Source organism: Bubalus bubalis, chromosome 24, assembly GCF_019923935.1.
Source record: "Bubalus bubalis isolate 160015118507 breed Murrah chromosome 24, NDDB_SH_1, whole genome shotgun sequence".
Taxonomy (NCBI): domain Eukaryota; kingdom Metazoa; phylum Chordata; class Mammalia; order Artiodactyla; family Bovidae; genus Bubalus; species Bubalus bubalis.
Window position 1 is genome coordinate 23740630 of NC_059180.1, and position 22566 is coordinate 23763195.

General features: G+C 40.8%; 1 protein-coding gene across 3 annotated transcripts in view; it reads right to left on the reverse strand.

Moving 5' to 3' along the window:
• The window catches only part of ACSM3 (acyl-CoA synthetase medium chain family member 3), a 57480-nt gene that overhangs the window by 33003 nt on the left and 1911 nt on the right, over positions 1-22566 (reverse strand). For all 3 annotated transcript variants that reach the window (XM_044935812.2, XM_006062634.4, XM_006062633.4), the window contains exons 2-3: positions 16097-16366; positions 15093-15303 (exon numbers count right to left, since the gene is read on the reverse strand). In XM_044935812.2, coding sequence (XP_044791747.1) covers positions 15093-15303; positions 16097-16297 — 412 coding nt within the window. In that variant the 5' untranslated portion in view covers positions 16298-16366. The remainder of the gene's footprint in view (positions 1-15092; positions 15304-16096; positions 16367-22566) is intronic.

Below are 22566 nucleotides of genomic sequence, written 5' to 3' on the forward strand. Positions count from 1 at the left end.
CGACTCTGTGTGACCCCATAGACAGCAGTCCACCAGGTTCCCCCATCCCTGGGATTCTCCAGGCAAGAACACTGGAGTGGGTTGCCATTTCCGTCTCCAATGCATGAAAGTGAAAAGTGAAAGTGGAGTCACTCAGTCGTGTCCAACCCTCAGCAGCCCCATGGACTGCAGCCTTCCAGGCTCCTCTGTCCATGGGATTTTCCAGGCAGGAGTACTGGAGTGGGGTGCCATTGCCTTCTTATTGACACTCTGTCTGAATGATCTGTCCATTGATGTAAGTGAGGCATTAAAGTACCCTTCCATTATTATGCTCCTGTCAGTTTCTCCATTGTAGGTCTTTATATGTTTTGCTACTCCTGTGTTAAATGTGTATGTATATAGATAGAAAGACAAACAGATAGATAAATATAGATCTACAGATACATAGATAGATATCAATTATTTGTGTCTTCTTGAGGGATTGTTCCCTTTGTCATTATATGATGTCCACCTTTATCTCTTCTGGCTTTATATCTTTTGGCTTGAAAGTCTATTTTCTCTGATATGAGTATGACTACACCTACTTTCTTTTGGCCGCCATTTGCTTGGAGTATCATCTAACATCCCTTCAATCTGAGGCTATTTTTGACCTTAGAGCTGAGAGAAGTTTCCTAGAGGAGGTATAGAGTTGGGTCTTATTTTTAATCCATCCAGTTACTCTTTTTTTTTTTTTTTTTTTACTTAATTTTTTTAATTAAAAATTTTTTTTAAAGTTTTTACCAATGAATCTACATTTAGGGTAATTATTGATAAATGAGGATTTAGTACTGCCATTTATCTTGTTTTCTGGTTGCACTGTATCTCAATAGTCCTTTTACTGCCAATAACATCTTGTCTTCACTGGGGGGTTTCCCTGATAGCTCAATTGGTAAAGAACCCTCCTGCAATGCAGGAGACCCTGGTGTGATCCCTGGGTCAGGAAGATCTGCTGGAGAAAGGGATAGGCTACCCACTCTAGTATTCTGGCCTGAAAAATTCCATGGACTGTATAGTCCATAGAGTTGCAAAGAGTTGGACACGAGTGAGAGATTTACACTTTCACTTTCTCTTCATTTAGTTATACAGTCTCTCTCCTTTCTCTCTTCCCCTTTTATGTTTCTATTGTCTCAAATTATTTTGTTGTTTCAAAATTATCTTTTTGTGTTGTGAGGTCATTATCAAATTGAAGTAACTGTAGTTATTTTTTATTGCTTTCCCCCATTAACCTTTATGCTATAATTGTTTAACAACCTATTCTAATGTACAGTTGCAATTTTCTGATTCTATTACCTTCCTCAAGGTTTTGTGTACTTCTGCCCTTTTGTTTTTGGTAGAAGAGCCTTTCAACATTTCTTTTTTAAATTAAAGTTTAGTTAATTTACAATATTACATTAGTTTCATGTGTACAGCATAATGATTCAGTATTTTTGCAGATTATACTCCTTTATGTTGTTACAGATAATGGCTTTAATTCCCTGTGCTATACAGTATATCCTTATAGCTTGTGTATTTTATACATTGTAGTTTGTATCTGTTAATCTCATGCCCCTAATCTGTCCCTCCCTCTCTCCCCTCCACTCTGTTTTCTATATCTGTGAATCTGTTTCTATTTTGCATACACATTCATTTGTGTTATTTTTAGATTCCACATATAAGGGATAACATATAGTATTTGTTTTTCTCTGTCTGACTTATTTCACTAAGCATAATATTCTCTAGGTCCATCTATGTTGCTGCAAATAGCAAAATTTTATTCTTTTTAATGACTGAATAATATTCCATTATATATCTCACATCTTCTTTATCCAGTTATCTATTGGTGGGCACTTGGGTTGCTTCCATATCTTCCATGACTTTGTAAATTGTGTTATTAACATTAGGGTGCATGTATCTTTTTTCTGAATTAGTGTTTTCATTTTTTCCAGATATATACCCAGGAATGGAATTGCTGGGTCATCTGATAGTTCTATTTTTAGTTTTTGAGGAACCTCCATACTGTGGCTGTACCAATCTGAGCTCCCACTAACAGTGTACAAGGGTTCCCCTTTCTCCACATCCTCTCCATTTGTTATCTGTAGGCTTTTTGATGATAGATATTCTGATAGGTATGAGGTTATATCTAGTAGTTTTGTTTTATAGTTTTCTAATAATTAGTAATGTTGTATATCTTTTCATGTGTCTTTTGGCCATTTGGAACTGGCACTGTTCCATTTGAATGTGTGTTTTTCCTTCTTCCTGCACCAGGACCTTTGCCCCAAAGGTCGGAAGTGATAAAGGAAATAGGGCTTGTGTGTCTAGAGGTCCAGTGTTCTGTCTATGTAGGTGTCTGGGGCTCCACTTAGATGTAGCCTACTGTCATGTCTTTTCCTGGGTTGTGGTTTCCCTATATCTAGTGCCATGCTGTGGTGTGGAATGAGCGGGAACTGGTCACCTTGGACTGGGGTGCACAGTTAGGTGGTCTCAGAAAACCTGGTAACCCCTAGGGCAGATCTCTCTCCGCTCTGCCCAGGGACAAACCAGCATCTGTGTGCTCCTCACAAGAGGAATCTAAGCTTCTCCAGCCTTTCTATCTGTACCAATAGTTCTCCAAGCAGCTAGTGGGTATTGCCTCCTCCACATGGGTCCCCAGGGCTGAGATGCCCTGTCTGTGACTTGACCTACTCACTCCCTAGGGCAGGTGTCCACCCAAGAAATCTCCTTTTTCCTCTAAGTTCCCTCCCAGGAGCACAGGTCCCAACTCAATCACTTTTATTCCCACCCTACCCTTTTATATGTATGTCTTTCTTATAGCCTTGGTTGTACAGAAGTCCTTCTGCCAGTTTCCAATTAGTTTTCAGTGAGAATTTTCCACAAGTAAATGTATTTTTGATGTGTTCATGGAGGATATTACTGCCATGTACTCTTTGCCATCTTCAAGAAGCCCTCAACATTTCCTGTAAGGCAGGTGTAGAGGTGATGAACTCCCTCAGCTTTAGTTTTTCTGCAGAAGCCTCCTTATGTTGCCTTTCCTAAGGGAATCAAATAGATCTCTGCATTAAAAAAAATAAAAGTTATCCTTTCTGGTCTGGATCATTTCTAGACTTCTGAAGTCATGGCTTGCTAATTCTTTCTTCTTTATGGTCTGCTCTATTTCCAGTGCTTTCTATTGCATTATTTATATCATTTATTGAGTTCTTTGGCTCTAGAAATTCTGTTTGTATCTCTTTTAGAGATCCAACCTTTTGGTAAAATATTCCTTCTGTTTTTATTCTATTTTATTCCTGAGCTCATTGAAATGACTTTCTGAGTTTTCTTGTGCTTATTGACAGCTATTTTGAATTCTATCTGATTGCAATCTTCCATGAGTTTAAGTTTGGTTTCTGGAGAAGTGTCACTTTTCTTTTTGTGATACTTTATTACTGTGGTTTTTCACAGTGCTCGTTATCTTTTTCCTCTGCCCACACATTTGAAGGAGTGAGTATCTTTCTTATTAGGTAAGATTGTTGTGTGTGTGTGTGTGTGTGTGTGTGTGTGTGTGCTCAAACATATCAAACTCTTTGCAGCCCATGGACAGTAGCCTACTGGGCTCATCTGTCCATGGAATTTTCTAGGCAAGAATACTGGAGTTCGTTGCCATTTCCTACTCCAGGGGATCTTCCTGACCCAGGAATTGAAACAGCATCTATTGTATCTTCTCCATTGGCAGGCAGATTCTTAACTACTAGGGGCCACCTGGGAAGATTTGTTTACTTTGATTCTAAAAATTCAATACATTGGTAATTAGAGGACTTTGTTTTGTTTTCCAGCAGGTGGCACCACAACACGCATCTTTGCTTTCCCTAACCTGACCAGCCTCTGACAGTACTATGGAATCAGTATTTTCCACCCTTCGTTACCTCTGTCAGGGGTGTGCCTGGAGCCCTCATTGTCACTGCTTGCGCCTTTGGAGTCTTTGGTGCCTTCTGCTGCAAGCGTTGCTGTTGTTGCTCATGTCACCACTGGGTGCACCATAATGGCAGGCACCTCTGCTACCTCTGGGGTTGGGGTTGTCAGGTTTGCAGGCATTGCTGCCTTGTGCAGGGGTGCTGGAGCCTTCAGCACCCCTGTAGCTGGTAGGGCTGGGGTTGCAGGCTCTGCCGCTGCTGCCTGGTTCCCTTTAGCTGCAGGTACTGCTGCTGCTGGAAAGCTGGAGTTGTGTACACCACCTCCCCAGCCACCACTGAATTCTTTCTCAGATGTGTGTTCATCCACTGTGGTCAAAGAGCCAGGATTATGGGCACTCCCCCACCTTGTTCCCTTGATTCCACCTCCTATGTACCATTCCATCCACCTTCAGATGTACAGATGTGTGGATCTCTCTGGTACCCTGGTGTGTTGGGCAGAGGAACCTTTGTAGAGTTATATGTTTTACTTGTTGCAAATTGAAGGGGAGAGAAAAAGTAAACATCTCACACTACCATGATGTTGAATTACCACATCTAGATGATTTTTTTAAATTTATTGAGATATAGTTGATTTTTAAAGAACTGTTCTTATTTTCAAATTTTATAAAAATTTCTAGAAAATTCTAGAGGGTGCATTGGGCTCTACACTGAGTTTCTGAATGCCTTTGGGCAAATGACTTAATGTTCCTTTTCCCCCAACTATGAAAGCTTTCCCTTCTCTGTTTATAAAATGAGATTTTCTCTTCCTAATCATAAGGCTTTTGTGATGATAAAACGAGCAAATTGAGAGAGTAACAGGCAGGAAGCCCAGGGGTCTCCAAACAGAGGAAATAGGCTGCAAGTGTCAGACATTTTTTATCTCTCTTAAGCGGCAGGAGGAAACAAACAAATGTCAGATTTTTTTCCCATCTCTATACAAAATTAAAAGGTTTCTCTTAAAATTCTGTGTTGCCATGATGACACCTGGCTCCACCTGAACTTCACTTTTCTCAAATCTTGAGCTAATCAATGCATATTTTCTTATGGAAATGTTTGTCTTAAGCTATGTTAATGAACTATGTATTCACCCTAAACTTTGTCTTTCTTCAAGTCAGTTCGCTTAAGATTCAGAATGATAAGGGCTCAACAAACCTGTATGTTTTACTCATACATTGTTCTCCTAATCTATATTAATAAAACTATATATTTACTTGGAAACCTGTCTTTCTTCAAGATTCATGTCAATCATTTTATGGCCCGGGACAAGTGCCAATGTTATCTTAAAATTCATGTTGTGGGTAAGGGACCTGGTGCCTCTCTGAATTTCAGGATATCTCCTTTCTCTAATTAACAGCTTGCTGATAGGTGTATAACATACTGCTAAAGGCTAGCAGGGGGGCATTCTTTCTGCCCCCTTCTGATGTCTATGTCAGAAGCTTTCTCTATTTCTTTTATACTTCAATAAAACTTTATTACACAAAAGCTCTGAGTGATCAAGCCTCGTCACTGGCCCTGAATTGAATTCCTCTCCTCCAGAGGCCAAGAATTCCAGCGTCTTTTCATGGCTCAGCAACAATCTTTCAAAATGAGTGAATGTTTATTATAATTCCAGAGGGACCACAAATGTTATATAAACTTCTTCAAGACCTGTAGGCCGAGATTGGGTGGGATAGTAACTTTTTGTGGTAAATGGCACTTAAAGGAACATGTTCTTGGCAATTACTATTTTTTTAATGATTATATACTGAGATTTCTGTTGTAAAGGAATTTGACCTACATATATACGCAAGAGTTTGAAAACGAAAATATGATGAGTTTGTTGTTGGCCCTGGAGACTATAGGCATATCTCTCTAAGAACTTGGAAATAAGGGAAATAGATTGCCTTCCAAGAGCTAAACTGTAAACTCAATATAAAATAGAATAGAGATATTCATAGTCAATATAAACAGACATAATGATTCACAGAGCAGCAAGATTAAGCCATACCCTTATATATAATATATTAATATAAAATTGGTTTCAGAAAGGGATACTGCAGCCACAGAACATAGAAAAAGGAGACTTACTAGGGCAAATCCTGGTAGTATGCATCTAAGCCTGTCTAGAGGAGAAGTCTCTGTTAAGAGATTTTACATATTATAATCCCTGGGATGAAGTGGCCCCTAGCCAGTACCTATATTCACACTGCACTGTTTTCATTTTCTCAAATCTACAAATTATTTCTTGGCTCAGGACCTTTGTAGAAGCTTTTCCATTTGCTTAGAATGAATGCTCCCATCACCCATACCTTCTCCCTCTGGCCGACTCATCCCTCAGTTTCAGCTTGACTCATGCGCCTGACCTTCTCGCAGTCTGTAGTAGTACCCCTCATACATTACAGTGGCTCTTGTGCTATTGCCTTTATAGCACCTGTCACACTTATCAACTCTGTGTTTACTTGACTCCTGACTCTCGCTCCCACTGGATCATAAACACCACAGCTCCTAAAACATAGCAAGTGACCAGTAAACACTTATTGCTTGAAAGTATAATAAGACGAGGTGGATGAACTGAGCTTTCAAACTCCAGTGCCAATAAATTAAATTATGAAAGTTACTTGTTTTGTCCGCTAAACAAACTTCTGGCTTAATTTTGTCTTAAGTAGGTCTGTTAGCAGGGAGAGAGGGCTACTCATGTCAGAGTCTTTTGACCCTTCAGGCAAATTAATAAATTTGGTAATTTTATATACCCCGTATCATAAACAGGATAATGAGAGGCCTCTCCTAAGATGCAGAGCTCCGCTCTCCACACACTAACATAAGCTGGTTAGTGACCAGTAGCAAAATCTGCCAGTTTACCCAGGTCTTTCTTGTCATTCTCCAGGCCCCCAGAAAGAGAGAGGCTTATTTCTTCTAGTTCTGTGGTTCTCAAACTTGAACATGCACCAGAATCACCTACAGGGCTTAATAAAACAGATTTCTAGGTTTTTATATCTCAACTCCAGTTTTAGATTCGGTAAACCTTGAGTGGAGCTGAAGAACTTACATTTCTCCAAGTTTCCAGTAATTCTGATTTTGAATGCTATATTGTAACATTATTCCTCTTCAGTACTATGTACTTTTCCTTTTTTGAAAGTACAGTAACAGTTTTCTCACGACTATACCCTTAGTAATGCATCCCCAAACATTTATGACTCCTACAAAGGTACAGTTAAATTGTATATTTTTCTTATTTTATTGCAAAAACTACCAACTATGCAACAGAGCTTATGTAGTGTATCCCCTTAAAAAATAAGAAAATAAGAATTATCCACCATCTAGCTTTAAAAAGAGAGTTTAACAATATGTTTAAAGCCTTCTGTGAGCTCTGCCCCAAATTTCCAGGTAGTCATGATCCAGAATATTGTGTTAACCATTCCTTTGCATTTCTTTATCATTTTGTCACATGTATATAGCCCTATGTAATACATAAATAGCTGAGGTTACTTGCAAAAATTAGTTAAGTTTTATTAAAAGGGGAAAATTATTAAGAAATCCAATAACTATAAGTTCATTTTTAATTCTATTTGGAAGACTAGCATTGTTAGTATATTAGGTTTACCATTTATTCCTCCTTATTCTAAGAGAACCTTCCTTCCTTCTGCCCACAGCCCCAATAACCAAGCTTTATCAGTTGAAGCTGCCTCTGATCACTTCTGATTGGCCTAATCTAAGCTGTGCCAATCAGATTCTGCCTTAAATTTTAAGAGACTGAGTGGATTAATGGATGTGACATATAGGTTAGGACCTGAGATATTTGTCTAGCAAATCAAAACCATGCACCAACCAAAATGAAGAGAAATTATTCCTTAGCAAGAAAGAAGAGGTCAAAGGAGCAGGTGCTTGAGAGAAGCAGAGAGACAAGAGGCCCTGTGGCTCTGTTAGGGGGGGAAGCACACTGACTGAAACCTCCCACCCTGGCCAGGCACCATGATAACCATTTGCATGAGTTGTTCACCACAGGAGGTTCTGGTAAGGAACACAGAACTAATAAGCTTTCACCAACTGGAAGAGTTCAGGAAAGGTCAAAAGGAGACGCCACATGTCCGACCACCTCCCAGAATCCTTCTCTCTAGCATCCATCTTGGTTGAACAAGGCATGCACCACCAAGAAGTTCTCTGAGTCAGAATGATTGGATAAAGACAACACATTAGAAAATAATCCCATCACCATAAAACCCAAGATTGCTTGGGTTCCCTTACCTTCTGCTCTCCACCCAGGTGCCCTTTCCCAATAAAATCTCTTGCTTTGTCAGCACATGTGTCTCCTCAGACAATTCATTTCTGAGTGTTAGACAAGAGCCCAGTTTTGGGCCCTGGAAGGGGTCCCCCTTTGTGCAACAGCTTCAGAGCAAAAAAAGTAGAGACAGAAACTGCCTGCTGAATAGCCTGACCTCTTACTGAGGCCAGTTTTTCTTTCTGCACTTTTTCCCCTGTAAAATTCTCCAGTAAATATTCAATAATTCTTCTTCACTATTGAACTATTGAATATGAATGGATTTCTGGTCCTGGCAATCAAATAGTCTGTTACTGGGGCTTCCCTGGTGGTTCAGTGGTTTAAAATCTACCTTGCAAGGCAGGGGACACCAGTTTGATCCCTGGTCTGGGAGGATCCCACATGCCATGGGGCAACTAAGCCCCGTGTGCCACAACTACTGAGCCTGCACTCTGTAGCTCATGAGCTGCAACTACTGAAGACCTCATGCCCTAGGGCCCATGCTCCACAACAAGGGAAGCCATCACAATGTGAAAGTTCACACACCACTAGGGAGTGGCCCCTAATCTCTGCAACTAGAGAAAGTCCGTGCAGCAAAGAAGACCTACTGCAGCCATTATATATACTGCAAACATTATATATAATATAATGTTTTATATATATATAACATTAGTCTTTTACTAAGCTGTTTTTTAGTTGCTAAGTTGTGTCCAACACTTTTGTGACCCCATGGATTGTAGCCCGCCAGACTCCTCTGTCCATGGGATTTCCCAGGCAAGAATACTGGAGTGGGTTGCCATTTCTTATCCAGGGTATCTTCCCAACCCAGATTGAGCCTGCATCTACTGCATTGACAGGCAGATTCATTACCACTGAGGCACCAGGGAAGCCCTGTGTTATTAAGACAGTGAGCTTGAACAGTATTCATGAAAGCGGTCATTTTGTTAAAAAACTATGCAAAAGTGGACTGTGCAACTCCAGTGAATAATTTACAAGTACACATGAGATTAGAGCATATAGCTCTCCTCAAATGCAAATAATGATTATAGTAAATTAAGAAAGTTAATATAATTATTTATTATAATAAAGATATTAATTCAACAAATATTTCGCTGAAATTTACTGTAAGCCAATCTTTGGAGTCACAGAGATGAATATGTCATTGCCTTTTAGAAGCTTTTTCACAGTCCTATGAGAATGACTGAGGAGCAACCCCACATCCAAGGAGTGGCGGCTGCGCGGGTGCAGGAGGGCCGAGAGGAGCAACTCCAAGTTCAAGGTCAGGAGGGGCAGCTGTGAGGTGATACCCCTCATCCAAGGTAAGGAGCAGCGGCTGTGCTTTGCTGGAGCAGCTGTGAAGAGATACCCCACCTCCAAGGTAAGAGAAACCCAAGTAAGATGGTAGGTGTTGCAAGAGGGCATCAGAGGGCAGACACACTGAAACCATAATCACAGAAAACTAGCCAAGCTGATCACACAGACCACAGCCTTGTCTAACTCAATGAAACTAAGCCATGCCGTGTGGGGCCACCCAAGATGGACGGGTCATGGTGGAGAGGTCTGACAGAATGTGGTCCACTGGAGAAGGGAATGGCAAACCACTTCAGTCTCCTTGCCTTGAGAACCCCATGAACAGTATGAAAAGGTAAAATGATAGGATACTGAAAGATAAACTCCCCAGGTTGGTAAGTGCCCAATATGCTACTGGAGATCAGTGGAGAAATAGCTCCAGAAAGAATGAAGGGATGGAGCCAAAGCAAAAACAATACCCAGTTGTCGTTGTGACTGGTGATAGAAGCAAGGTCCGATGCTGTAAAGAGCAATATTGCATAGGAACCTGGAATGTTAGGTCCATGAATCAAGGCAAATTGGAAGTGGCGAAACAGGAGATGGCAAAAGTGAACGTCGACATTCTAGGAATCAGCGAACTAAAATGGACTGGAATGGGTGAATTTAACTCAGATAACCATTATATCTACTACTATAGGGAGGAATCCCTTAGAAGAAATGGAGTAGCCATCATGCTCAACAAAAGAGTCTGAAATGCAGTACTTGGATGCAATCTCAAAAACGACTGAATGATCTCTGTTCGTTTCCAAGGAAAACCATTCAATATCACAGTAATCCAAGCCTATGCCCCAACCAGTAATACTGAAGAAGCTGAAGTTGAACGGTTCTGTGAAGACCTACAAGACCTTTTAGAACTAACACCCCAAAAAGATGTAGTTTTCATTATAGGGGACTGGAATGCAAAAGTAGGAAGTCAAGAAACACCTGGAGTAACAGGCAATTTGACCTTGGAGTATGGAATGAAGCAGGGCAAAGTCTAATAGAGTTCTGCCAAGAGAACACACTGGTCATAGCAAACACCCTCTTCCAACAACACAAGAGAAAACTCTACACATGGACATCACCAGATGGTCAACACCAAAATCAGATTGATTATATTCTTTGCAGCCAAAGATGGAGAAACTCTATAGAGTTAGCAAAAACAACCGGGAGCTGACTGTGGCTCAGATCATGAACTGCTTATTGCCAAATTCAGACTGAAATGGAAGAAAGTAGGGAAAACCACTAGACCATTCAGGTATGACCTAAATCAAATCCCTTATGATTATACAGTGGAAGTGAGAAATAGATTTAAGGGCCTAGATCTGATAGATAGAGTGCCTGATGAACTATGGAATGAGGTTCGTGACATTGTACAGGAGACAGGGATCAAGACCATTCCCATAGAAAAGAAATGCAAAAAAGCAAAATGGCTGTCTGGGGAGGCCTTACAAATAGCTGTGAAAAGAAGAAAAGCGAAAAGCAAAGGAGAAAAGGAAAGATATAAACATCTGAATGCAGAGTTCCAAAGAAGAGCAAGGAGTGATAAGAAAGCCTTCTTCAGCGATCAATGCAAAGAAATAGAGGAAAACACAGAATGGGAAAGACTAGAGATCTCTTCAAGAAAATTAGAGATACCAAGGGAACATTTCATGCAAAGATGGGCTCGATGAAGGACAGAAATTGTATGGACCTAACAGAAGCAGAAGATATTAAGAAGAGGTGGCAAGAATACACAAAAGATCTTCGTGACCCAGATAATCACGAAGGTGTGATCACTCACGTAAAGCCAGACATCCTGGAATGTGAAGTCAAGTGGGTCTTAGAAAGCATCACTACGAACAAAGCTAGTGGAGGTGATGGAATTCCAGCTGAGCTATTTCAAATCCTGAAAGATGATGCTGTGAAAGTGCTGCACTCAATATGCCAGCACATTTGGAAAACTCATCAGTGGCCACAGGACTGGAAAAGGTCAGTTTTCATTCCAATCCCAAAGAAAGGCAATGCCAAAGAATGCTCAAACTACTGCACAATTGCACTCATCTCACATGCTAGTAAAGTAATGCTCAAAATTCTCCAAGCCAGGCTTCAGCATACGTGAACCGTGAACTTCCAGATGTTCAAGCTGGTTTTAGAAAAGGCAGAGGAACCAGAGATCAAATTGCAAACATCCGCTGGATCATTGAAAAAGCAAGAGAGTTCCAGAGGAACATCTATTTCTGCTTTATTGACTATGCCAAAGCCTTTGACTCTGTGGATCACAATAAACTGTGGAAAATTCTGAAAGAGATGGGAATACCAGACCACCTGACTTGCCTCTTGAGAAACCTGTATACAGGTCAGGAAGCAACAGTTAGAACTGGACATGGATCAACACACTGGTTCCAAATAGGAAAAGGAGGACGTCAAGAATGTATATTGTCACCCTGCTTATTTAACTTATATGCAGAGTACATCATGAGAAACGCTGGGCTGGAAGAAGCACAAGCTGGAATAAAGATTGCAGGGAGAAATATCAATAACCTCAGATATGCAGATGACACCATCCTTATGGCAGAAAATGAAGAGGACTAAACAGTATCTTTATGAAAGTTTAAGAGGACAGTGAAAAAGTTGGCCTAAAGCTCAACATTCAGAAAACTAAGATCATGGCATCTGGTCCCATCACTTCATGGCAAATAGATGGGGAAACAGAGGAAACAGGGTCAGACTTTCTTTTTGGGGGCTCCAAAATCACTGCAGATGGTGATTGCAGCCATGAAATGAAAAGACACTTACTCTTTGGAAGGAAAGTTATGACCAACCTAGATAGCATATTGAAAAGCTGAGATATTACTTTGCCAACAAAGGTCTGTCTAGTCAAGGCTATGGTTTTTCCAGTGATCATGTATGGATGTGAGAGTTGAACTGTGAAGAAAGCTGAGCACCGAAGAATTGATGCTTTTGAACTGTGGTGTTGGAGAAGACTCTTGAGAGTCCCTTGGACTGCAAGGAGATCCAATCAATCCATCCTAAAGGAGATCAGTCCTGGGTGTTCATTGGAAGGACTGACGCTAACGCTGAAACTCCAAAACTTTGGCCACCTCACGCGAACAGTTGACTCATTTGAAAAAGCCCTGATGCTGGGAGAGATTGGGGGCAGCAGGAAAAGGGGACAACAGAGGGTGAGATAGCTGGATGGCATCACTGACTCAATGGACATGAGTTATGAGTAAACTCCGGGAGTTTACTGAGCGACTGAACTGAACTGAACTGAACTGAGTATGCCCAGACAATACAGTACAGGTTAAATTAGAAACACATACTATTTCTTTCAGTTCAGTTATGTCCGACTCTTTGCAACCCCATGAATCACAGCACGCCAGGCCTCCCTGTCTATCACCAACTGCTGGAGTACACCCAAACTCATGTCCATTGAGTTGGTGATGTCATCTAGCCATCTCATCCTCTGTCATCCCCTTCTCCTCCTGCCTCCAATCCCTCCAGGCATCAGAATCTTTTCCAATGAGTCAACTCTTCGCATGAGGTGGCCAAAGTATTGGAATTTCAGCTTCAACATCAGTCCTTCCAACGAACACCCAGGACTGATCTCCCCTAGAATAAACTGGTTGGATCTCCTTGCAGTCCAAGGGACTCTCAAGAGTCTTCTCCAACACCACAGTTCAAAAGCATCAATTCTTCAGCGCTCAGCTTCTTCACAGTCCAACTCTCACATCCATACATGACCACTGGAAAAACCATAGCCTTGACTAGACAGACCTTTGTTGGCAAAGTAATGTCTCTGCTTTTCAATATGCTATCTAGGTTAGTCATAACTTTCCTTCCAAAGAGTAAGCGTCTTTTAATTTCATGGCTGCAATCACCATCTGCAGTGATTTTGGAGCCCAAAAAAAGAAAGTCTGACCCTGTTTCCTCTGTTTCCCCATCTATTTGCCATGAAGTGATGGGGCCAGATGCCCTGATCTTAGTTTTCTGAATGTTGAGCTTTTGGCCAACTTTTCCACATTTATCTTTCACTTTCATCAAGAGGCTTTTTAGTTCCTCTTCACTTTCTGCCATAAGGATGGTGTCATCTGCATATCTGAGGTTATTGATATTTCTCCCAGAAATCTTGGTTCCAGCCTGTGCTTCTTCCAGCCCAGCGTTTCTCATGATGTACTCTGCATAGAAGTTATATAAGCAGGGTGACAATATACATTCTTGACGTCCTCCTTTTCCTATTTGGAACCAGTGTGTTGATCCATGTCCAGTTCTAACTGTTGCTTCCTGACCTGCATATAGGTTTCTCAAGAGGAAGGTCAGGTGATCTGGCATTCCCATCTCTTTCAGAATTTTCCACAGTTTATTGTGATCCACAGAGTCAAAGGCTTTGGCATAGTCAATAAAGCAGAAATAGATGTTTTTCTGGAACTCTCTTGCTTTTTCAATGATCCAGCGGATGTTTGCAATTTGATCTCTGGTTCCTCTGCCTTTTCTAAAACCAGCTTGAACATCTGGAAGTTCATGGTTCACGTATGCTGAAGCGTGGCTTGGAGAATTTTGAGCATTACTTTACTAGCATGTGAGATGAGTGCAATTGTGCAGTAGTTTGAGCATTCTTTGGCATTGCCTTTCTTTGGGATTGGAATGAAAATTGACCTAGTCCTGTGGCCACCCAAAAAAGAAAGCACCTAGACTGGGAGATCAGTGCGATGTTGCTGAGAAGGTGACATTAGAACTGAGACTTTTAAGTTTAATAGGAGTTGTTTAATGGGTTAGGTGTGAATGAAATACTTTCTAAGCCTAGGAAATAGTGTGCACAAAATCAAGGAGACAAGAAAGATCACAAACCTTATAGGAAACTGTTTGAGATGGCTGACGAGTAGGAGTGTGGGAAAATGAGAAAAACACATGGAAGATAGCTAGAGCTTTCCACAGTTCACCTCAGATTTTATCTGGTAGGCAACAAAGAGTTATTAAATACTATCAAGCAACAAAATAAAAGGATAACATATGTGTTCTAGAAAGAACACTGCTGTGGAGGATGAATTGGATTGAGATAGGGTATAGACACACACAGAATCAGGAGTAGGGATTCTTTTGGGAAAATCCACTCAGAAGATAGTAAAAATGAAGTAAGGAAAGGGCAATGAAGTTGGAGAAGAGGAGGTACTTTGGAGCCATGTAGGAAGTAAAATTTATAAGATGTAAGAACTGATTAGGAAGGAGGAGTAGCAGATGCCTGGCTTAGGGCACTAGATGAATGGTAATTAACCATGAGAGGAATAAAGGTTTGACGCAGGAACTAGGATGGGTTCCTTGAGTTTGTGACTGATTGAGTTGCAGATGATTGTGAATCCTATAGGAGGAGAGAAGAAATTGGTCTATAGGTGTTTGATTGTTGATTGGTATTAACTTAAATGTATTTCATTATTAAAAAAAAACCCAACTCATAGGTCAAAAGATATGGCATGTTTCCAACACATTTCTAAGGTTCTCGAGAATAATACCATGTTGTGTATAGTTCTTCAGATAAAAATGGCCAAAATAAATGTCTCATGATTACTTAGATGTTTTGGAAAATCTCTCATCCACCATACTTTAAATATTGCAACACCAACACTACTAACCTGTGCGCAGACAGGCTATATTTGCAAGCCACCATTCAGGGATCCTGGGCAAAAGCAAAATTACTCGATCTCCCCTTTGCAGGCCACAGGCTTCTGTAAGTATATTTGCAAATTTCCTTGATAAAGATCCTAGTTCCTCAAAACTCCATCTCACTTCTTCTCCGTTTCCATTTATCCACCAGAAGGCTGGATTGGAAGGTTTCTTCCCAGCCTGAGGAAAGACAAACAAGTCATAGATTTAAAGGTGGTTATGCAGCTAAATTCTATTTCAACTGACTTAATGTAATATTTTCCCTGAAGAAAATTCACAGGTCTTTAGTTAGGACATACTTGGAGTATTTGGGAGTAACTCTGGGGTCCTTATTTCTAGATTTTGGGAGCCATGTCACTTCTTTCAGCACATGTGATTTCTCATTTAGCCTGATTATTTTTCTTTCCATAAAGGTAGAATTCTTGCATCCCTTTATATTCTCTCAATGCTCTTTGCCTCATTTCCTGCCATTTTTAATTCTTGGGTTCCCATTTCATTCTAGTCCTTTATATTTATTTATTTTTAGTATTTATTTATTTATTGGGCCACTTTAGGTCTTTGTTGTGGCACACAGGATCTTCACTGCAGCAGATGGGATCTTTTGTTGTGGCCTGTGGCCAGCAGGCTGAGTTGCCCCATGACATGTGAGATCTATGTTCCCTGCTTTGGAAGGTGGATTCCCAACCACTGGACCAACAGGGAAGTCCCTACTCCTTTTTATTTTTAAAAAAATTAACCTGTAATCATAGATTTTTATAACCCAGGCTTTTTCAACCATGGAACTCTTAACAGTGAACCAGATGTCCTGTGCATTACAGGGTATTTAGCAGCACCCGTTAGCCTCCACCCATTAGCATACACCCTCCCCCAACTCACAGCAACAAAAGTATCTCTAGACATTGCCAAATGTCCCCTGGGGGGAAAAATCACTCTCAGTTAAGAAACTGCAGTCTGACTGGTCCTTGCTACATACCTTTTCCATATTGGTCCATTGGTCCAGGACATCTTTGGCAAAGTTGAAATACTCTGGGATCTCTAGTTTAAAGTCCTGTTTCATGGATTCATAGTTGGAGAAATTCTGAGGGGTCACTGTTCTGTAATTTTTATGCAATGCTCTCATAGAGCCAGGAATTACTGGGCACTGAAAATATTTGGCACAAAGTAATATCTTCATGGTGACAAGGGCTAACGTCAGTCTGGCTAAGTATTTTAGCACCCAGAATTTCTACAGATACCAATCCATCTAAAAGACAAACAAAAAGACATGCATTTGTTTCAGCCATATCCCCAAGCAGCCAAGTTTTATTATTGTTAATCATCAGAGTAGTACTATTTTTTGAGAACTCACTATGTCCCAAATACTGTGCTCAATGCTTTACTTACATACAATTTATCATTAAATCTTCAGAGTAACCCTGTAAAGTGGGTGCTATTATCATCTCTGCAGATGGAGAATATGATGAATAAGAGGTTGTCTCAGTCCTCTCTGGTTTACACAACAGATAATTATTTCTCACAGTTCTGGAGGCTAGGGAGTCCTAGATCAAGCTGCTGGCTGGTTCAGTTATCCCATGAAGGTCTGTTCCTAGCTTGCAGATGGTTGCTGTCCCTCTGTGATCTCACATGATGGAGAGAGAGAGAACCCTGCTCTCTCTTCCACTTCTTGGAAGATACTAATCCCATCAGGCGCCTCACTGTCATGACCTCATCTAAACCTAATTACCTACCAAAGGCCCCATCCCCAAATACCATCACATTGGAGGTCAAAGCTTTAACAGAAGAACTGTTTTGAACTGGGATACAAACATTCAGTCTGTAACAGAGGCATTGATTGGATTTGAACCTAGAACTGTCTCATTCCAGCCCATTCTTCTGACAAGTAAGGGCTAGTGCCTCCCATATACATTTCTAAAAAAGAAAAGATCTGTGTCATCCAGTTACTCTCAATGAAAGCAAAGAGTTAAGCTTTTATTCTCTTTCATCTAAGGATTTCAAAAGGAGTGTAGACATGTTAAGGAGAATTTTTTGCAATGGATAATCCACAGATGAAGAAACTGAGGTAGCAAAGTACCAGTTACTCATGAAAGCACTGTCAAAGCTCCTCTAGTTTATAGACTATAATTCCCACACTCCAGATAGGAGCCCACACTACCTCCAGGCTTGGAGCTGCATTTACCAGAGATATGAAAATAGAGTTTAGCCTTTTGTAGGAGAGGCCTCTCTGGGCCACCCAGCCCTCCCTCCTTCTGTGGGAAATCATTTGATCACAATGTCATTTATTTGGCTGAGGTCTCATAATTGAGGCTATTTAAAAGCAGTTTTAGGGATTACGGGTTTTCTTCTTTATACTTTCTGTAATCTTCCACATTTCCTGCAATGAAACACTACTCTCACAATCATTGCTGCTAAGTCGCTTCAGTCGTGTCCAACTCTGTGTGACCCCATGGACGGCAGCCCACCAGGCTCCCCCATCCCTGGGATTCTCCAGGCAAGAACACTGGCATGGGTTGCCAGTTACTTCTTCAATGCATGAAAGTGAAAAGTGAAAGTGAAGTCGCTCAGTTGTGTCCGACTGTTCACGACCCCACGGACTGCAGCCTACTAGGCTCCTCCATCCGTGGGATTCTCCCGGCAAGAGTACTGGAGTGGATCAACATTGCCTTCTCCGGCTCACAATCATTAAATCATCATTTTTAGCTTCAACTCTAACTTTACGGTATGTAAGGCAGAGTAGCTGTGTGGAAGCATTTATGTATTGATATATTTCCAAACAATGATTAATAATGGATGCCAGCCATATATTTAACCCTAAATGGACCTGGCAATTGGGCATCATATTGTTGCACTCAATGCATCCTCATGGTTACTTAATATAATGATTTATTATGATAATAAAGATATTAATTCAACAAATATTTCACTGAGATTTACTGTAAGCCAAGGAGCCAAGGAGACCTGGGTATTTTGTCTGACCCTTTGATCTATTTGTGTGCAGACCTGACAAGGCAATGAGATTAAGCCCTTTGAGATCATCTGATTTAAACCTCCTCATTTTTCACCTGCAAAGAAAACAGGATCCCGCAGAAGGGAAGCAACTTGCATTAATGTGATATGAGAATTAGAACTAGAATGTTGGTCTACAGATCAATGGAATTTCATTCCAGCAGTGCTTCTCAAACCTGGTTATATATTTGAATCATGAGGAAAGGTTTATAAATGTACTGATGCCTGAGTCTTAATTAAATCAGAATCTCTGGGGTTAGTGTTGTAGCCACGCGTTCTGGGAAACAGACTCACTCAGAAGGACAGTGCAGATAGTGGAGTGCAGTTTATTATACCGGCAGGCCCAAGGCAGAGTCTCTTCTTAGCCAAGGACCCCAACCGGTTTTTGTGAAAACCTTATATATCCTAAGTGTACTTGCTCAAACCCACCTCCCCAAATTCCTTGAAACTGGTCTGGACAAGGTAAAAGAGAGATATGATCAAAGTTATCCCATGATTCATGTGTCACAAGACTAAATAAACAGTGGATATTTATCAATAGCCCTGTGGTCATATCCTGATAAACATAATGGAATTTACCACTTTGTTCTGTTACAGAAATAATTAGCATATTCTTTTAGGCAACAGAGTCCAAGTACAAGTCCTGAGGCTCTTTTATCTGGGAGTCTGGTTTTCCATTGGTATGCCATTTCTATAGACACCGGGCACAAATTTCAAAGTCCATTGGGAGGGTGACCATGCGTGTAGCCTAATGTTCACACCCTGGCCTAAGATGGAGTCCAGCTTTGTCTGTTTCCTCCTTCATTAGGGCTTGGGAATCATATTTTTTAAAATTTCCTCAGAGAATTCTGCTGTGCAACCAAGGCAGAGAGTCACTGATTTGGAGGTTTATGATCCATGAACAATCAATATCAGCATCACCTGGAAACTTATTAGAAATACCCATTTTCAGACCCCAGTTTCACAATTTACCAATGAAGAGACTAGTAGAATCACCCTCAGAGAGTTGTCCCAAAGATTAAATGAGACAAAGTGCTTATCATGGTGTCTAGCATATCATTATCCTTTAGCTCAGGAGTCAGCAAACTTTTTCTGTACAGGGTCAAATAATAAATATTTTAGGCTTTGTGGGCCATTTGGTCTCTGTTGCAACTGCTCCACTCAATTCTAGTTGAGACAGCAGCCACTGACAATACATAAATGAACAATTGTAACTGTGTAACTAAAAATACTAATTATGTCTCATCATGAATTGTTATTCCATTTTTATTTTTCCAAATAGTTAAAAATTCAAAAATTATTTTTGGTTCACAGGTTGTACAAAAGCAAGTGGAGGGCCGGATTTAGCCCATGGGCCATAGTTTGCTAATCTTTGCACTAGAATATAAAGTTTATGAGGGTATGGGCATTGTCTATTATATTCATGGGAATTATAATAGCATTTGGCCAGAGTAAGTGCTAAATAAATATTTGTTGAATGAATAAATGACTTCTTCAGAAGGCAGAAACTTTACACACGGTGGTTTCTTTTTTTTTTTTTCCCCCAATAATCAGAACTGTCCAATGGGTTGCAAAGAGTCAGACAGGACTGAGCACACACACACAAACACACACACACACACACTTACAACACAGCAGAATTATAGTAGGCCTGAGAAGTGCCTCTCCTACTTTAACCAGAATTGTGTGACAACTTGCACTGTTCATGTGGCTAATTTAGATTAATTTAAATACTATTTAAAAATTAGTTCTTAGCCACACTAGCTACATTTCACAGAGAAGGCAGTGACAACCTACTCCAGTACTCTTGCCTGGAGAATCCCATGGATGGAGGAGCCTGGTAGGCTGCAGTCCATGGGGTCTCTAAGAGTCAGACACGACTGAGCAACTTCACTTTCACTTTTCACTTTCATGCATTGGAGAAGGAAATGGCAACCCACTCCAGTGTTCTTGCCTGGAGAATCCCAGGGACGGGGGAGCCTGGTGGCTGCCGTCTATGGGGTCACACAGAGTCGGACACGACTGAAGCAACTTAGCAGCAGCAGCAGCTCCATTTGAAGTGCCTAATAGCCACGTGTGGCCAGTGGCTACCATACACATGTCAGTGCAGTCACAAAACATTTCTATCATTGCAGAAAATTCTTGTTGATAGTAGCTCAGAACTGGAGTGATATGAAACATTAATATACAGGAAACTTGAGAGGAAGCATTCCCAAGATAAGATTTTTCTAAAAGTTCAGGTATTAAAAATAAATAAATAAAAAAAAGTTCAGGTATAGTAAATTATTTACTCATCACTTTCCTCTTGCCTGAAGCTGCGTGAGGAAAAGTGTTAATTATTCACCAGAGATCCCTTGGCAGTTCTCTTAGGCTCTAAAAGAGGCTGCTTTTTAGAACAGAAATGAAGCCCTGAATCTTCAAACATCATTCTCTTTGGCAGTGAGGGTTGAGTGGAAGGAACAAACCTCTCTTATTTGTTGGCAAGTTACATCCTGCACATTTTGCAACTCTCTTCCTTCTTACAGAATTAACAATGTTTCCTTCGATGGGAAGGAAACAGTTAAGTAGTCAACACTAAGTTTTTGGCAACCTGGTTCCAGTATTCTTGCCTGAGAAATCCTATGGATAGAGAAATCTGGCAGCTACAGTCCATTATGCCACAGAGAGTCGGACATGACTGAGAGACTGAGCACAGCACAACACTGTTTTTAGTGCTATAACTTTGTTTTTAATTTTGGAGGATAATACTATCAAATGATTTAAAAAATTATAAAAGGTACACAGTGAAAAATCTGCCTTCCACCCCATCACATAGCTGCCCAGTTTCAGTTCAGTTCAGTCGCTCAGTCATGTCCAAATCTTTGCAAACCCATGGACTGCAGCACGCCAGGTTTCCCTGTCCACCAACTCCCGGAGCTTACCCAAAATCATGTCCATCGAATTGGTTATGCCATCCAACCATCTCATCCTCTGTCATCCCCTTCTCCTCCCACCATCAATCTTTTCCAGCATCAGGGTCCTTTCTAGTGAGTGAGTCAGCTGTTCGCATCAAGTGGCCAAAATATTGGAGTTTCAGTTTCAGCATCAGTCCTTCCAATGAGCATTCTGGACTGATTTCCTTTAGGATAGACGGGTTGAATCTCCTTGCAGTCCATGGGACTCTCAAGAGTCTTCTCCAACACCACAGTTCAAAAGCATCAATTCTTCAACGCTCAGCTTTCTTTATGGTCTAACTTTCACATCCATACATGACTACTGGAAAAATAGCTTTGACTAGACGGGCCTTTGTTGGCAAAGTAATGTCTCTACTTTTTAATTTTCTCTCTAGATTGATCATAACTTTTCTTCCAAGGAGGAAGCATCTTTTAACTTCATGGCTGCAATCACCATCTGCAGTGATTTTGGAGCCCCCCAAAATAAAGTCTCTCACTGTTTCCATTGTTTCCCCATCGATTTGCCATGAAGTGGCAAGACTGGATGCCATGATCTTAGTTTTCTGAATGTTGAGTTTAAAGCCTACTTTTTCACGCTACTCTTTCACTTTCATCAAGAGTCTCTTTAGTTCTTCTTCACTTTCTGCCATAAGGGTGGTGTCATCTGCATATCTGAGGTTATTAATATTTCTCCCAGCAATCTTGATTCCAGCTTGTACTTCATCCAACCCAGCATTTCACATGATGTACTCTGCATATAAGTTAAATAAGCAGGGTGACAATATACATCCTTGACGTACTCCTTTTCCTATTTGGATCCAGTCTGTTATTTCATGTCCAGTTCTAACTGTTGCTTCTTGACCTGCATACAGATTTCTCAGGAGGCAGGTCAGATGGTCTGGTACTCCCATCTCTTAAAGAATTTTCCAGTTTGTTGTTATCCACACAGTCAAAGGCCTTGGCATAGTCAATAAAGCAGAAGTAGATGTTTTTCTGGAATTCTCTTGCTTTTTCAGTGATCCAGCAGATGTTGGCAATTTGATCTCTGGTTCCTCTGCCTTTTCTAAAACCAGCTTGAACATCTGGAAGTTCTTGATCCACATATTGTTGAAGCCAGGCTTGGAGAATTTTGAGCATTACTCTGCTGGTGTGTGAGATGAGTGCAATTGTGCAGTAGTTTGAACATTCTTTGGCATTGCCTTTCTTAGGGATTGGAATGAAAACTGGCCTTTTCCAGTCCTGTGGCCACTACTGAGTTTTCCAAATTTGCTGGCATATTGAGTGCAGCAGCACTTTCACAGCATCATCTTTTAGGACTTGAAATGGCTCAACTGGAATTCCATCACCTCCACTAGCTTTGTTCGTAGTGATGTTTCCTAAGGCCCACTTGACTTTGCATTCCAGGATGTCTGGCTCTAGGTGAGTGATCACACCATTGTGATTATCTGGGTTGTGAAGATCTTTTCTGTATAGTTCTGTGTATTCTTTCCACCTCTTCTTAATATCT